This window comes from Calypte anna, chromosome 12 (genome assembly GCF_003957555.1).
Source record: "Calypte anna isolate BGI_N300 chromosome 12, bCalAnn1_v1.p, whole genome shotgun sequence".
NCBI classification, from domain to species: Eukaryota; Metazoa; Chordata; class Aves; order Apodiformes; family Trochilidae; genus Calypte; species Calypte anna.
The window spans coordinates 9,370,346-9,388,581 of record NC_044258.1 but is presented as its reverse complement, the minus strand read 5'-3'; the positions used below and the strand labels follow the sequence as shown (position 1 = coordinate 9,388,581).

The following is an 18,236-nucleotide window of genomic DNA, read 5'->3' as shown; positions in this document are numbered from 1 at the left end:
GCCAGGTCTCACATCATGCCTGAAGAGTAACAAAGAGGAATTTCAGAAGCTGAAAACTATTTCCTTCTCAGTAGCCCTGGCCAGGTGAGAACACAGAACAGATAAGATCCAGCTGAGCAAGAAATGCTGAGATCCCCCAATCCCTGAGTCCTTCTCCAAAGCAGGATGCTGAAGGCATCTTCTGTTTCCGCAGACCTGAGGTCTCCCAAAATCCTCAGAAACACCCCTCCCCAACCCCGTGGGAGGTCCCTGCTGCCCTGCACCAGGGATGGAGCCTGGGCTGTCCCTTGCCTTGCAAAAACCCCACACAACTGTGGGTGTTGCTGCTATGGGGCAGTGAGTCCCTTGGCAGGGAACCCCCCAGGATCGCACAGCAGCAGCTCAAGGCATTCAAGGACTGCAATTCCTCCATAACTTCCATCACTGAGCTCAGCTGGCTAGGTTTTTCCACCTTGGACTCACCTGAACTGGGCTGGTGTTCTATTCCCAGTCTTGGCACTGCTTCCCACTAATCCGCAAAAACCCCAGCACCTCTCAGCTTGTGTCATGAGGTCAGTGTCATTGAACCTGGGCAAGGTTCTATACCTTATTTTGCCTCCTTTAGGCACTGGCATCAATGGGGACATGGTAGAGTTGGTATAAAACCCCACAGGAACACACCTGTGTTGTGTATTTGAAGCCTGTATATCCCCAAACAGACCAACACAGCATGCACTGCAATTGAACATACAGCACTAGGAGAACTTTAAGAAATTCTGTATATAAAACCACCTACAGTCAGACAAACATGCTGGGAGGTGCTGGTTCACAAGCTGCCCAGAAGGACAGGGGTCAGCAGGACCAGGGACTGTCCCCTCTCTGGGCAGAGGTCCCCAACTCTGAAACCCCTTAGCACAGCAGTACTTGTGTGCAGCCCAGACTCTTACTTAGGCTTACATCCACATTTGCTTTGCTTTCCTGAAAGCTTAACTGTGCACAAATACACAAAGACATTAGCAACACCAGCACACAAAGCTCCCCCTGCCTCCCTGCTTCCTGGGTGATGGGTGAGCAGAAGCAAATGGCAACACCACCTGTATGCATCCATATAGATGCACATGTATACAGACATACGCAGAAGTGCAGCAAGGGAAGGAGCTATCACACAGCAGGGCCAGTAGTCATTTAAAAGGCAGAAAAATCAAAAAGCCTACCAGTGTGGGACTGCCAAAACCAGCAGTTGGTGCAAGCTGGCTGCATCACAGCTCTCTCAGCATCTGGAGGGATCACAGGGAGGAAATCGGTGCCCAGTTTGGATCAGGCCACTCCCTGATGGACCATCTGCCACCGAAAAGGACCAAGAGCAAAGCAGGGGTCCCTGGGCTTCGAGGCTCAGAGGGCACCCACAGGGGACTTGTTTTCAACACTCCCGGTGGTTCCTGCTGGAGCTTTTCTCTGCCGAGCCAGAAAGTGAGATGGAGATCAGGAGGGGAGGAGCTCAGCCACCTGTTCTCTGCCTTTTATTCAAAAAGGAAAACAATGGGCAAATTCACGGGTTGAGTTGGTTAGGTGGGTTTTTTGGGTTTTTTCCCTCTCCACCTGTGGGTTAATGCCTTTAATAAAGGCATTAACACACCCAGTGTCAGCCCCGTGCCCTGCCAGGTTTTTCCCCTTTGCGGCGCCGCCTCCCGTCCCGCACTCGGTGCCTGAGCTCCGTGTGAGCCGGGGGCCCTCTGCCGGCACCCCGCGGAGCTGGGACCCGATCACCATACCCAGCAACCCCACCCGTGGCAAGGAAGCACCATTTCATCGTCAGCTGGGAGCTCCCGGACCTGCAGAGCCGTTCGTGCCCTCACGCAGACCCTACCACTGCCGAGAGCTAATGTGTCCCTGCCCTAGCTGTGCCTGTAAATGAACTTTGCTATCACATTTCTGGGATTCCAAGCCTGTTTGTTCATTGCCCACACTAATTTAACACAGAAACGCTCTGTGATGACCTTCACAAGACCACTCTGCTTGCAGGACCAGGAGCTGGCAGCTTGCAGGGCGCATCCATCCAGGGATCACCTTGGTGCCTGCAGCACAAGTATCAGGGTTTATGGTTTGATCCCTCAGCAGTCACAGCCTTTCTAGCTTGCCTGTCCCCTTGGGATGTCTTTCATGGTCACTACTTTTGTCCTTAAGTGGTTTGTAGCTGTTTGGGGCATGGTGTGAGGCCACTCAAGCATGTGTCACCCTCCTCTCTCTGCTGTGCCCACCTGCAGCAGATGCCACCGACCCCTTCAGTGCTGAGGGAAGATGTGGTCTGGACCAGTGGCTCTTTCTGTAACCCCCAGGGGCAGGTTTAGCCCACATTCCTCTCCTCTCCTAAGGGTTAAAGTGGTAAAACCTTGCCCCTGTCACCTGGTACAAAATCATGAACACCCTCTCTGTGCAGTCTGGTTTTCTAGTTGGTGTGAAAAACAAAGATAAATACTTCAAGTGTCGTTTTAAATATAGTGCCTCAGCTGTCAGTGTTTGCAGGGTATTTTCTGTTGGTTGGAAGACAGATTTATAGGAATTAATTTCCATATTGGCAAAAGAACCAGAAAGTTTCCCTGAAAAGCTCTGCAAATGCTGGCACTAGAGACCCAACCACTTTCTGCTGGGAGGAGGGCCTGACCCCAACCAATTTTCAGAGAAGCCAGAGGCATAATCCCATCCCTCCAAAAATAATATCCTAGCAGGACATCACTGTCAGAAAGAAATACCCTCACAGCAAGGCCAGCTCCTCCATAGGGCCCGAAGGATTCCCAGGCTTCCAGCTAAGCATGGATGTAAGTATTTTCAGTACCAAGGTCCTGCAGAAAGGCAGTTCATCACAGGAAAGAGCTGTCAAGCATACCTCTAGGTCCTGCTAAATCATATTTTTCCTATCAATTTTTTTTTTAATCACATATATTAGCCTTTCATTCATGGCATATAAAGAATGTGCTTTAAAATCCTGGCCAAATTCATGGTGACATGAGATATAAATCCAGACTTAGATACCACATTTTTTTCTAAGTGTGCAATATAAATTCACAACTATGAAAATTAACTCCTGAAAGTCTGAGAAATTCTGAAAAGCCATTTAAAAGCATTTTCCCAGGAGGCTCTGGGGAAACAGCCCTGCACAAGGAGAGCTGGCAGTGGGTCTGTTTTGATAACCTTATGTGAGAGGGACCTGATGAATATTAATGATTACTGCAGGTTACAGAGAAAAAAAATCGCTGTAGCCCGTTCTGCTGCTTCTTTTCCAGCTCACATGGGGTCATGAAGACATGGTCAGTGGCACCTCACTGAGGGATGGGAGTAATTACTGTAACACAGGGAAAAATATATTTTTAAAAAATGAACATTTGCTTCCAAGAGTTGGGGAGTTTGACATGGAAAGGCGTGGGTACCAGGCAGGTTTGCTCCTGGGCTGCAGTACCATGGCTGGGCTGGGTGCTCCAGTGGCACATCCCACACCCCCACTGCTGGTGGCAAGAACTTCAGACACCCCTTTCTGCTCTTCTGGATGTGGACAGGAGATGTGAAAAGTAAGAAAAGTAAGAACAGTAAGATCCTCCAAGCCAGCTGGCACAGAGTAGGGAATATACACCTGGAGATGCTGACACCAACTTTTTAAGGCCCCATTCCCTGGGGCCAGTGGGTCCAGAGTTGTCCCTGATCTGGCAGAGACAAAACAGGGTAAGCAGTTTCATTCAGCCCATAGGAGAGAGCAGAGCAGCCAGCTGTCATGAGAACAAATGCTTTGGAAAGAGTCTATCTTCAAACACATAAAAAAGGTTGTGTAGAAAAGCACTATGCCATTCCCTGAATTAACAGTTTCATCCAACTCCATTCCAGTTTCTGTCAAGTTATGTCTGTTTATACGTAACAACTTTGGACAGCCTTTTAAATGTGATTAATACATAGTTGGCTTCCTTTTTTTTTGCCAGGAAGAAAGGTGCATTGTCTGCATTACAAGCACATTTCAGTGTGGGGTAAAAAAAAATAATTGAAAATCAAGTCAGTTCAAGCCAAGTACATTTAGAATTTTAAATGTGAGTAGGAAAAAAAAAAAAAAGGCAGATTCTGGATTGGAAACTTTACAGTCTTACTTTCCACAGACAATTCAAGGGAAAACTAATTACAGGGTTTGCATAATCTGACCAAAACCAGAGTTCTGCTAAGCAACAGCCCCACCACCCGCACTGCTAATACACCCGATGAACATTGGAGCAGCTCTGAGCTGTTTGGTGGCTGAAGGGAGATCCATTTTGGACACACAAAGTACTCTGTGCAGTCCTGGGCCTGGCACAGACTGGAGACTTACTGCTTGCAGGAACACTGACAGAAAAAATTAAGTATACTATACCTTCTCTTATACATACATATAAAACAATTCAAGGATTAATTTGAAATAATTTAAAGATTTAGTAATTTAAATAATTGAAGATGTATAGATTCACTTAATTATAGAAAATCACACTGGTGCTGGAAAGGGCAAAGAGGGACCCACTGCCAGTCCCCTCCCTTGGTCCCCCCAGTCACCCCTGCTATAGTGAGGCCACCACAGACATAACAGGGACATGATTTAGCCCACTAATAAAGCAAGGAGCTTGGTGGTACACCCCAAACAGTACCATCCAGTGCTAATTATATTGCAAGAAGCACATATAAGGTGATACATGGCATGAGAACATGCAAAGGCTGAAGGAGATGACCCTGGTGTTGGCAGGCCCTGGGTGGATCACCCTCTGCTCTCTGCTCAGAGCAAGGAGCCAAGCAGAAGCAGCACTTTGTGCCTTTTGGAAGGAGCTGCACTCCATTGCTTTATTTCAGAAGCTCAACCAAACTGGCAGAAAACAAACACTTCCACAGCTAGAGGCAAAAAGCCCCATCAGTCCTCTGTAACTAATGAAGGCAGTACAGGTCCTACCACTGTAAGCCTACACAGCAAGAGGCATTGGAACACCAGTACACCAACAGCCCAGCCCCACAGCTGCCTGACAAGGTGGGCACTGCACATGGAAACCTTTGTGAGGGTGCCAAACACCAAAAGCAGAGCACGGTGCCCCCAAAGCACTTGTTTGTACACAAACCCAGTCTTCAGCCACTAGAGCCACTGTGCTTGGTTGAATGTTGTTGCCCAATAAAATCTAGGCAGCCAACCTGCACCAAAAGCTCATCTCATCAACACCAGAGTGTTTGCTGTCCTTAGCAAGTTAATTTTTGTGGCCACCTCACAGCTGTCATGCCTTGACAGGGAAGAATCATTCAATTGAAGCAGAGCTCAGCTTTGCTAGAGATAACCTCAGCTAACTTACCAGTCAGGGCTCATCAGCTTCACAGACAATTGCCATTAATTTCAGCTAGAGTGATTAGACTAAGATACCAAGCTGTCAGGCAAGAGAAGGGATCAGGGTTACAGGGAACAGGAGTTACACAGGCACAAGGTATATTCTCAAGGTTTACTCAGCCCAACAGCTGTATCCAGGTTTTTTTAGCTTGTTTTGTTTAAAAACATTACATAGGAGGTTCAGGCTGATGTAGCACAAAGCTAATGAAACACAGTTAACTACGAAAAGGAAATAATCTGATAAACCTGAGACAGGAAGTCCTTGGCAGCCACTGCCCTCTCAGGTTTCAGTGGGGCTTCCAGTGGGAGTGGTGTTTGGGAAAACATCTGCTGGTTTCCATGGCCATGAGCCGGAGCCGGCAAGCCCCAGGTGCAGCGTCCTGCTGGGAACCACCTTCTGCAAACAACACCAGGGAATGTGGAGGAGCTGGTGGGTGCCACCAGCAGCACCCCAGGATCAGACCTATAACCCCTGGGGACATGTCACTCCCCAGCTCCCCTGGCCCAGGACCTGGGACTCCGCAGGGGGAAACCAGCATGGCCAGGTCACATCCCTTCACACTGGTGTAGTTACGACATGGCTGGAACCTCTGCCAGACACTTTGCTCTATGGAAAAAAACAAAGTGAATGGCACTGAGGTCATGCCCAAGGTTTTTCAGGGCTAACCTGCATGGCTCGTGAGCAGGGAGTTATTCAGTCTGCCTGAAGCTGCTGCATGCTGTAAGCTTTAGTTTGAACTTAACTGGCTACATAGGAAATGAATCCCAATGTGGTTTTGAACATGCACATTTTAATGAAGCAAACATTTCTATTTAATAAGTTATAAGATACAATATTACAATCCTGCATTTTATTCCAGTTTATTTTGTTTTTACTTCCTAGTTTACAATGTTGTGAGCATTTCACATTAAGGCACAAAAACAGCACAGTAAAAAAACCCAACCTTCCTTTATTTCCCCCATGACTGTGCTAGAGAGTAGTGCATCCACACGTAACTACAGAACCGTAAGCGTGAACTTCCCCCTAGGGACAGACAATGACATTTCAACAAGTTTTAAACAAATCCTACCTTCTCCTAATCGCAGAGTTAAAGCTCATTTGGAGAGTTTACTAAAGCCCCAGCAGCTGACAGCAATTCAGATACACACTTGGGAATTAGCATGGTGTAATCCTGGACAAACAGAGAAGTTAAAATGGAAGTTTTTCACTCCTGGCCCTCAGCAGGAATGCCTTTTGCAGCACGAAGGGGATTTTAGGAGAGATGAGCATGCTCCAGGCATGTTATTGAACTGAGATATAATAAACAACATGCACCAAAGATGGGTTTGTTGATTGGTATTGTTATTATGGGTAAATTCGCAACCTCTCCTGCCCCATAATCTGACTACAAATGTGGGGTCCCATGCCCAGGTTTCTCTGCACCATCTCGGCTACTTGCCTGGCCCACAGCCTCCAGGGAAACTGCTGAACATCTTCCCAACATGCGCTGTGCTCTGACCTGCATCTGTTTTGGATCACCAGGGTGAGAGCTACATCTGGCTTGGCAAGTTTAGGGGCTTTATTTAACCCAGCCAAACTGGGGGTTTGTTCTTAAAATATATCAAAAAGAGTGTAGAGAATTACCTGTAAAGTTACAAAAAACTCACCAGAGTCCCAAGCTAATTAAAAACTGCATTGCTAGCATCAATGGCCAAAAAGCTACCTGTCTAGATTTACAGAGTATTAACACAGAAAGGCTGAAAGCTTCCAGGAAGTAATTTTCAGTCTGCTTTTGGTTTGCTATAAAAGATAAACTTCTAAATGTAAACCATTAGCAAAGCATTTTCAGAAACATTTTAAATTTGAGTTGTAAAGCCACTTTAGTAACTTTTTATAATGTTAAGCGCTAAAATTGATCAAGTATACAAAGGCACCCATTATAGTACCAGTTTTACCTCATTTCTTTACAGAAAAGAATGTGAACTGGGGACAGCCCAAGTCATATTCCATAACTAAAATGTAAAGTCTCCAGTCAAATAAAATCAGTAGTTAAGATACCCAATTACGAAGACAAATTCCAGTTTTCAATTAACATCTAAAGTCTTTAACATCCACACAGGAAATTAGTGTCTAGTTATCCACATGATTCTCCAAACATTAACAGTGACCTGGACAGTATTGCAAAGGTACAATTTGAGGAGGATGTTAAACAGATTGACATTATGGTTGGTAAGTAGAAGTGAAATGCTTGTAAAAATAAAGTTACAGAGTCTAGTTCTGACTGTATTGAAATGTGAGCTGTGTGGTATCTAGATACTGCATTTTGCAACAGGACTGCACCCAGTATAACTCTACATCTGAACTGGAAACACAAAGATGGACTCCTGACGCTCATTGAGTTTAAGGAACGGTGACATGGAAGGGACTCCCAGGGATGTGCTCATCACCCCACTTCACTGCCAGAATATATTCACCCCTTTCCTTGACAACATAAGTCACGTTGTACTGATGGCTGCCCAAATTGCTTATGGACACCTCTTCGCATGGTATTGTAGGTCCATGGACACCAACTAACAACATATTTGAACCTAGAGTGAAATAACACTGTTTAGCGTTCCCAAGCTTAAGGAAAACAGGTATGGTTGTATCACAATATACTAGCTCCATAGCACAAGGATTTTGTGTATTTAAATTCACGAGTGGTTTTCTGAGGTTATGGCTAAAGTACTTGAGTATAAAAAGGGATTTTCATTTTAAAAAGCCATTGACCTTATAGAGACAAGGGTTTATTTGTGCATTCTGCCATACTACCACTATCTAACTAGAGCGGCAGGGCATTAACATTGTTTGTGAAAGCAAGCAGGGCCCTGCCTTTCAGTTACTTCATTAGAAGTTAATAGCATAGATGAGTGGACGTGGTTGGCCTGTAATCCTCCCACTGTAGAGCTTCCCCAGTGACAACGATTTGCACTCAAAGGCTTACGGGAACACCTTGTATGTACATGCTAAAATGCACCATGAGGGTTGCTTAAGTTCAGAAACCTGTTTGTTCTCATGCCATAACCCTGTGGTTTCTTTCAGGTGCACCTGGCTCAGTAAATCCACTTGGAGAGAAGCTGGCATCTTACAGCCTCTAATATTAGAAGTGATTTGTGAGCACTGTGTAGCATTTTAGTGTTTTTCTTTAGAACCAGATCATTCACCTCAAGTCTGAATTTTAAACATTGCATTTTTTGCCTAAAAACAACATATCCAACTAAAACACTCTGACATCCAGCTGGTTACTGTACCTGCTTTCTGCACATCCACGGAAAGGAGCTTTTCTGACCCACAAAAGCCTTGAGAGTCCTGCTCCCCGGGAAACCACTTTGCTAGCATCCGAGGTGGATTTGGGAATGGCACTATAGCAAGTTTCAGTCGATGACCTTGTCACTGACTCGACAAGGATGGAAGAAGTTTCGTTGACGCTTCCTGGGCTAATCAGTCGCTGTCCTGGAAAGAGAAGACTTGACATTCAGACTCACCCCATCTGAAAGGCATTTATGAAGAGCTTGCCCTTCTAATAGCCAGCATGCATTCTGCATCAAAAATGCATTTTTCAGAGAGGAGCGATTTCCTACTTGGGTTTTTTAAGTTGACATCTTTACAGCAACGCTGGCAACATTCCCACCCCAGAACCCCTTAAGTGGTTAAAGGACCACAGGAATTTCAGGATTCATTAAGCAAAGCTGGCTGCTTAAGAAGAGTTAATTGTGCTCCAATCACCAAACGCCAAAAATTACTTGAGTTGGCAGAGAAGCAGTTGCAATTCTGCAATAACCCATTTGGAAGCAGAGCATGTCCCAGCCCGGGGGAGCGCAGTCCCTGCGCCCAGTCCCAAGAACATCACATGACATGGGCATCAGGAGAGGGTTCACTTAGCTTAGGGGCAGCAGTAGAGATGAACTCCAGTCTGTGGCTTATTACACAGGACTGAAGAGAGAAAGAGCTTCCTTAAACCAGGCTTCCTTGCTTCATCTGAAAGCCTCCCAGACATGACTGACTTAGGTTAGGTGACACCTGTACCAAAGGTGAGGACCAAGAGGGCAATCACATGCCACAGGTGACAGGTTTCAGGCTTGTGGGGTGCAGGGACTAATGGGTAAAATACTTATCTTTCCCTACTGCCAATGCCACACTAGTGCTAGTTCAGGATTTAATATTCCCATGAAGCTGTTGTACGCCTGCACAAAGTCAAGCAGGCAAGTTCTGTGACTAATGCTCCTGTTGCCTTTCCTGAGATCCCTCATCTTTTGTTGGAGGTGACTGGGAGAAATGTTTCCCCTCATGTTTCTGGCATCTAACCTGAATGCTGCACTATCTTGGAGGGACATATTTGCTGCATGACAAACTACTTCAGGCACACAGTAAATACTGGTTAGCTTTTTACCTGTAACCTTTGCCTTGAAGGGGCTGCCCACTATGTGGTTAGGTCCACCATATTTAACTCCAATTAAATAGTTTCCTGGAGCCATGGGTGTGTACATGACTTTGTAACCTTCTGGAGTTTCCTGGCAGTCCATTTTCACCTTTGATGGCCCTTCAATTGTAACAGAGAGGGTACCTGGACAGCCTTGGTCGTGTTAATGAAAACTCCGACTGCAACCCTAGAAAGACGTAGCACAGTAAGACACACTCTTCCTCATACCCCATGTTACAAAATTAAATAGGAACAGATCATTTGGGGCAAGATGAGGCTGTACAAGGACTGCAGGCAAGGGGGACAGCATGCCTCCCCCAGCATCCTGCACAGGCCAGGCCCAACCAGGGGCTCTGCACCTGGGCACTGTCCCCCAGCTCCCCTCCTCCACTCATGTTGTGTGACTGCAGGGTGGGCAGGAAAAAGGTCATGACAGCCCTTTAGGACCAAAATGGAAAGATTCTGGCATCAAAAGAACCTGGCTCAAAGAGAATACTTCTTAAACAAGAGCCTTTCTACTGGGCATCGGAGCCTGTGCTGACACGAGCCTCAGTGGTGGCCAAGTTGGAGCCATCTCACTGCCTGGAACGCATAAAGCAGCTGCAGGAGCCCACAAAAAAGCAAGAGAGATGAGGGACAGGAGGTCTCCTGGAGGAACTGGCTGTTTGAACTGCTCGCAACGACACTTCCAGGCAGTCTGTGGAAACAAAGCTTGTTTAATTACAGGCATCTGGTTAACACAGCTGAATTATTGCTGCTAATACTAAGCCAGTGACACAATGCCAGAGCCACAAGAAAAAAATTAAGCAAGGCTTTCAGCCCTCAAATAATTTACTGTCAAACTCTGGTTTCAGATACTTAAGATCTTTGGGCTCTTCTATCAGACACTGCTGAGGAGGAATAAAGTGCTTGAGCTCAATCAAACCCAGCAGGGTTCTGGGAAAGTTTACTACAGCTGAGACTGAAGCACGCAAGTGTGGTGATAAAGTAGGGAGAAGTTTCTGGTCTCTCCACACAAGAGGCTCCTGTGTCGGCAATGCTGGAAGAGCCCAGCTCCCCAAGAGGTCTGTACGCATCTCCCAGTGCTGTAGTCAGTAACTGGCTGGCACAGCCTGCCTGCCCAGTCACTTTGCCAATGTGCACCACTCAAACAGAGGAAAATGCTTTCCAAAGCCAGCAAGCTTCACGGCTTCCCACTGAAGGCTTCTTTGCTCTCAAGTCACTGCTTTTTCCCTGCACCCCAAATGAAGGCTGGCCATTCGTTGGAGGCTGCAGACGTACACCCTCCTGGGGCACCTTCCAGGTGCCCAGCACCAGCTATTGAAACATTTACAGTAGATCATTGTTCAGAAACGCTGCTCAGTGGCTCCCCGGGCACTGAGCTTTTGGCAGTGACCAGGATTCAACAAGGGGGTACAGAGTAACTCTACTGGAAGTTAAACAGTCTATTTAGATGAAAAAACAGCCCCAAGCAGTTTTATAGATGGAGAAAAAATCCCCGTGTCCCTGATGCCATCAGTGGCTAGTACTAATGAATGCTTTTGTTTCCACATATTAAAGCAGCACAGGGCTATAATATCTTTACAGAGTATATCCACATGTTTCCAAAGCCAACTGCTTGGTTTCTCCAGAACAGGCAAAAGCTTTGACTGAATAACCACAGTATTTTTTTTCCAGGGAGAAAAAAAGCATATAAAATGGTATCACAAAGGACAGCAGCTAGATAGGACAAGAGGAACTATTCACACTTTTTCATATCAAAAGGAAAAAACAGTTTTACTCTGTTATTCACTCTGTGTGTGGCCCAGGAAAAACATACAATTACATAAATTAAGTGCATAGCCTGGAATATTTAATAAATTAAAAAAAAACAAAAAACAGCACCCTAAAGCTAATTTTTGATCTGAAAACTATCACCACAGCAGACAACTAGGTGTCAGCATTCTTTCTGCATCTGAAGCAGGTATGATAGCACCACTAAAACCAGAACAATCCGTTTAACTTGAAATTTCTCAGAAGTGCAAGCACTGAGAAAGGTAAATGAGTATCCATTTAATTAGCAGGGGGTATGCAAGTTAAACAAGACTCCTTCAACTGACAGCGCAACTCAGGATCTGATTCACAAAAGCTCAGCCTTTGCAGACATCATGTTCACAGGTGGAAGGAGCCAGAGCATCTCCAAGGCTCCAAGGGACCACCGACATAGAGGCTAAGCTAACCAGCAGAGTCCTAGCCCAGACACCAACCTGTTCTAAGTGAACTCATGTTGCAGTTTCTGGTTACAAATGCTTTAAGCTCATTAAGGCTCAGTATAACCTGCAGACTCTCTAATTGGTGGTTATAAGACTTGAGGAACATGCGACGAAAAGCAAAATTAGCCTGCACCCAGGTCAGCAGAGAATGTGGGGTTAGTTCAGCTGCCTTAGCAGGAAAAAAGTAAACGTAACAAATACGCCTGGGAACAGCTTCTGTGTCTCTCTCTGAAAGCCAATGTGCAAACAGGTCTGTGCCAGAGGTGTAAAAGAGGTGTTGGTTACCGGTGGTACCGCTCTCCAGGCCGGAGCCGTAGGCGGTGACAAGGGCAGGATTCCCCGCCTGCCCCGGCTCGCCCACTCGCACTTTGAAGGGGCTGCCCACCACGTGGCTCCCGTTGAACTTCACATCAATGGAGTGGATGCCGTTCTCGTGGGGGATGAACCGCACGGCATACTTGTCTGCAAGAGAAGAGGCTTTTCTGATACAGCAAAGATAACAACTGAACAGCACTTAAACCCAGTGCAGGGCTGGTCAGCAGCCCAAGCAAACCGTCTGTAATGCTTTGCCAATATATTCTGCTCATAACTTAAGCAAACTCAGCTTCACAAGCTGCTAAGCTTATATTTAAGTAAGGGAAAACCCACTGTACTTATCGCAAGAGGTGTCACAGGTTTGCGTTTTCACCTTGTCTACTAGGACCTAAGCTAAGCTGTCATCTAGTCTGCAGGGTGAGTTCCAGTCTTACTTGCCTCACACGTGCACTAAACATGACAGCTCAATCACAGGCCCAACCTGTCAGCAGCGGTCCAAGGGAGCAGCACAGAGAAGAAAAGCAGCTGGTAAGAGCAAGCCAGTTCTTCCCCGCAGGCTGAGCATGCTGCTCGGACTCTGCAGACACTACACCTTTATTTAATAAAGTCATTTAGCAATTTGCTGATACTTAACATTTTTGGTTGTGTGTCAACCCAGAGGGGGGACTGACCTTCCCCAGCTAGACAGCTGCTGTCTGCCCAAAGTACAAACCATAACTCATTCAGACTTCAAGTGAAAAAGAAAAGCTCATTGCTGAAACAGGTGCTGAGCTTTCTGTAGTGTTTGCTTATATTCAGCTTCCTTGACATTTGATATGAAGGAGTGAGTGCAAGTTAAAAATAAACTATTAGTCAAAGATGGAAGCATAGCTTTGAAAAATAAACTTCTTTTCTGGCTAAATTCAACAACCACATCATATTTCTTTTATGACTAGTGTCACTGTACCCTCACTGGCAAGGCCAAGACTTAAAGACCTGTTATAGTTAGGGCTCAGTCATTTTAATGAGCTATCTGGGAAAAGCCTGAACATAACCCTGACTGAACAACTCCTAAAAACCAAGAAGTCATTCTCCAAGCAAGGCCACTTGCCCCTTGGGTACAATGTTTGCAAGCCAAAGGGACTAAAACCCACAAGCTATGGGGCAGTAAGCATGTTCTGGAGGACACTCAGTTTGTTCTGCCCAACATGAAGCTGTGCTCACCTGGCTCCAGCTCAGACACGTGGCACTCTTCTACAGCTCCAGAAGGGCTGTGGACTTTAGCATCAATCTTGCCCTTTGCCCCGTTCAGCCTTATAGCAAAGGATGCTGGCTGATTAGCTTTTAATCCAGACTCCTGAGGATGCAACAGTTAGATTATCAAATTCAAACTTCTCATTTCAAACAGCAAGATTTGTGGCAGGGAAATAACCGCTTCAGTACAATTTCTTTTTTTTTTAGATTTCAGTGAAAGGCATAGAGCTGTGACTGCTATTAACTCTCAAATCAGAAGGTCTCTCCCTTTTAGGGGGTGGCTGATTTATAAGTGACTAGTGACCAGAAGTCACTAGTGACTAGGTGGCTAGGCTGATTTTTCCTGCAGTAACAGACCATTTTTGGAAGCCAGACATCTCTGCAAATCAGACAGAGGCAGGTTTACAAGACTAGTCACCCATTATCAGTGGGGTCAGCCTCTGGTATTCAGGCACTTGATTTAAAGGATGTTTAAGCTATGGCTCCATTTTCAGTCCGTTCATTCATTCCAGATTCATTCAGGGGAAAAGCCTCTGATAATCCAGTTGTCTGAAAGAGTAGTATGCATGTTTATATTTGCCACAAGAGGCTGCATTTAGAACGCCACCACAAGATGTCTTAGCATGAGAAAGTAATTTAGAACACAAAACCAGATGTTGTGGTGCTGTCGGGCCATCAGTGGAAGGCAAGGCAGCTCGGCATCTGTGCTGTAATGGTCCTCAGCCACAGCAGCCCCTGCAGCAGTATTTTATGCTGAACATACTTTACCTGATTTTGTTTTCAACTAAATCTTGAAGAGGGAAATAAATACAACTGAGTAGAACTGAGGTACTATGTACAAAGCGAGTCCCTGACAGGGGCTCAGCGCAGGCTGATGCTGCAGCACTGCGCTCGGTTACTGAATACTCAGCTTTATCTGCCTCTCCAGGACTTAATTGAAGCGAATGTTCCTGTCAAAGAGTCTTTAAATGAAACACAAGAGAAACATCAATACCACAGCGACTAATTAACGCCCTTGTAACTCCTGATTAGAAGTGATACTATTGGATCAGGCAGTCATGATTCATTTACACAGCCAGGGTGGAGGAGTCCTGCAGTCCAGGCAAACTCCTGGGGACCACAGCTGGGACACAGCCAAAAAAAAAACCTCAACTGAAGTACCAGTTGCTTATCATAACTTAATGAGGTCTGAGGTAAAGTATATTTAGACACAAATTCTCAGTCTCATGTCCAAGTTTCTGGTTTTGGAGATTTAAGTCAGGCCTTTAATGTTACTTGTATTTTAATGCACGTAACCACACACACACAAAATATGGTGAGGTTAGCAGATGAGCCCAGACCAACTACAAAGCTGTGATTCACTCTAAGATTTGCTACTGTTCATGAATCATCTGAGCTGTGACTGTGTGGGTTGGTGACATCAGCCAGAACAAACATCTGCTCTAACCTCACAATGGGGCCCCTCCATCTGCCCATGTGAATTGCTCCACAGCAAGGCTGCAGCAATGTCCCAACCACACAGCCCTACACTGCCTTGCCATGGGAACCCAGCTCTTCAGTCCATGTGCCAGCCAAGTAACTTGGTACCAGCCAGGTCACTGGTGGCCCACAGCCATATTTTCAGTTCTCCTTGACCTCCTCCCTTAGCTAATGGGGTATAAAACAAAGTTTTAGCTCCTCCAATGCTATCTCTACAGCCTCTTGTTTCTAATTCCTAAGTGTTACCACTTTAGTACACTCGGTTGAACCTTCAATCTTCAAATTTCAGCTAGTCAGAGCTGGGCCAGCTCTACCAGCTCAACTTACGAAGGAGCAGCTGCCAAAAACGCCTTTCTGCCTGCAAGCTGAACTTGAAAACAAGCCCCAGGTAAGGCAAGACTATTACTAAAAAGAAAGGGTGACCATTTTGGCCTCGGAGAACAAGGACGAAATCAGTCTGTGTGGCAAGTTTTGGAGATGTTTCCTTATGTCTCACCTGAAGACTAGTGACAGTGAGCCTGCGAGCATCATCGGAGGGGGCGATGATGGGAACCAGGTAGGGGCTTTCAGGAATGTGCTCATCATTGAACTTTATGGACACCTCATAGTTGCCTGCAGGGAGAAAAGAAGCAGAGAGTATTCTTAGTTCTTTGAAAGTAGCATTCGGTGTTAATTCAGTATGATTTGGCCTTGGTACTTACCTGGCTCTTGAACTATGTATGACACACCACAGGATCCATCTTTATGATCCTCAAAGGCAATTTCTGCTTTACTTGGGCCTTCTACAGCAATAGACAGTCCTCCAGCTCCAGCTTCCCGTGTCCATATGCTGAACTCAGCTGTCGAAGCACATGAAGGCACACACAAGAGTAAATTTCTTGCTGCTGCATCCCTAACATCCTGTGCAGCATCCCATACTTAGGCATAGGAACAGCACCTAATCCCATCATCTGAAGTGGTAACACTTAGCAGTTTCTCCAAGCAGCTCCTATTAGCCTTGAACTAGCTTATCAGCCTTTTACAACCACGTTACAACCTCTCAAGCTCGTTCTGTGTCAGTTTCCAAAACATGGATTTCCAGACCTCTATCCACGTGACTCAGCAGAATTATTTCTCCACACTTCTCCTCTGACCACCCCTGGCTCAGGGCAACCTTTTAGTGTTACACCAAGCTCTGCTCAAGCTCTCAGAAAAGAGGCCAAGAGAGACCAAAGCACTGCACTGCAGAACCACACACAGCAAGTACGGGAGCCTACGAAGAGCAGAGGACTCACCTGGGACACCTGTCTCTCCACGCTCCAGTCCTGGGCCTCCAGCTCTCACTTTGTGGGCTCCTCCCTCACCCAGTGGCCCCACAGTGAACTGGAATGGGCTGCCTGGCACTGGCTGCCCTCTGTATTTGACATCCACAGTGTGGACCCCCATTTCTTGTGGCACAAAGCGGACGCAATAGGTATTTTTGTCAGCTTCTACGATTTCGGCGTCAGAATTTCTTCCAGAGGGACTAGTTACCTGGGCTGTCATATCCCCACAGTCAATTTCTAATAAGAAAAGCATAAAAAAATACAAATTAGAAAGCGACAAAAGGTTTTGATATTTTGTTTTTGGAAGCAGGACTTGAGCTCATGTGATCACGCAGCACAAATGACAGAGGAGGCACATAGGGGCCAGTTCGTATGCTCAGCTGCTGAGCAGCAAGCTTGGCCACTTACAGCATACCAGGTGCTATGGAGGCAGATGAAGAGGCTGGATAATTGCAGCCAGCTAAGACTGGTCTATGTGATTCACATCTGTCAGAGACTTAACAGCCAACAGGATGATCTCAAAACCCTGGAGGCAGGGTGAGCTGTGCAACCCATTCTCCAGCCTGCTGCACACTGAACAGATTACGACTTCCCTGGTCTTTCTTTTTCCATATATCGATCATCATCATGCTTTTTTTAACAATTCAAAGAGAACACACTACCAGTGCTTTATTCCTAAACTATCTTAATATGAGCATGTCTTAACAACACCAAAGTTCCTATTTGCACCCAATACAAGTGCAAGTTATGAGGATAAGGACTTTGCTTACCTGGAATTTTTAGATTCAGATCACATATGCTTCCTACTGTTGCAACAGAAGGAGCTCGTCTTGTTCGTGTGATGCTCTCCCTAACTCTTCCTTCACCACTTATCTTCACAGTAAATGGGCTGCCTGTAAATACCACAGCAAGTCATTTATTCCCTGCTCATTACATGCTGCATCAAGGGGGACTGGATCACAGGGGAAGTTTCAAATCCAGCTGACAGTGAGGTTCCAGTGAAATACACTCAGGTAAGCACAACAATTTTGGATGCTTGCTGTTTGTGGAGGGTACCTCCTTGAATCTTTGGGACTTAGGGTCCCACACAGGCCACTTCTAGCATGCTGGTCAGCTTGGTAAGATTCTTGATACACTAACCAAGAAGTTGTCCAGCACTTTTGCTTACCTGGAATATGTTCATCTGCAAATTTAGTGGACACAATGTACACACCAGGTACAGTTGGAAAATAGGACACTTTGCAAGTTCCATCTTCTAGGTCTTCAGTTTGGATGTCTACCTTGCTGGGTCCTTCAACTGCCAGTGAGATCCCACCATAACCTACAATATAGCTAAGTTAGTCTCAGCCTTCTGTAGTGCTGTTAACAAATTTGACATAAAATAGTCCAACCCATAGCAGTAGCTACTCAGTATCATAATGGGCTCATGCATTTGCTTGCTGTCTTAATGACATTTTTGTGGTCCTAATCAGTCAGATATTCAAAGCACAGCATGCATTTGGCTCCTGAAACACTCTGATCCTTTTATCCCTTTTATTTCATTAACACTGAAAAGTTAGCTCCAAAGACTGTGGTCAAGGCTCCACATTAAAACAAAAATATCTTCCTCATTTCCTTCTTGCTGTACACAACACTAGAACCAGCACCAGATCAAATGAAAGAAAAGCTTCATCAGTGCTTCAGTGACAGTCCCTGTTGGCTGTAACGGAAAACACCAACCAAGACAATGCAAAGCATTTTAGAAGTTAATAGCATTGTCTGTAGTTAATAGCTGACAATAATGACTGTGCGTGCTTAATACACTATTTCCATCTGCTGCTTTGTGGCTTGTGACTTGGTGGTCACACACTGAGGGAGAAAACACTCT

General features: G+C 45.7%; 1 protein-coding gene across 4 annotated transcripts in view; it reads right to left on the bottom strand.

The window, feature by feature from the left end:
* Nucleotides 1-6,121: 6,121 nt before the first annotated feature.
* The window catches only part of FLNB (filamin B), a 71,378-nt gene continuing 59,263 nt past the window's right edge, over nt 6,122-18,236 (bottom strand). For 2 of the 4 annotated variants that reach the window (XR_003988076.1, XR_003988075.1), the window contains 10 exons: nt 17,538-17,690; nt 17,140-17,262; nt 16,340-16,606; nt 15,767-15,904; nt 15,562-15,677; nt 13,557-13,689; nt 12,324-12,500; nt 9,757-9,973; nt 8,618-8,819; nt 6,122-7,915 (listed from right to left, as the gene is read on the bottom strand). Coding sequence is in view for 2 of the 4 variants with exons in the window: in XM_030458562.1 (XP_030314422.1) it covers nt 7,798-7,915; nt 8,618-8,819; nt 12,324-12,500; nt 13,557-13,689; nt 15,562-15,677; nt 15,767-15,904; nt 16,340-16,606; nt 17,140-17,262; nt 17,538-17,690 (1,427 nt within the window). In the remaining 2 variants the exon portion in view is untranslated. The remainder of the gene's footprint in view (nt 7,916-8,617; nt 8,820-9,756; nt 9,974-12,323; nt 12,501-13,556; nt 13,690-15,561; nt 15,678-15,766; nt 15,905-16,339; nt 16,607-17,139; nt 17,263-17,537; nt 17,691-18,236) is intronic. The other 2 variants (XM_030458562.1, XM_030458563.1) reach the window with 1 other exon arrangement.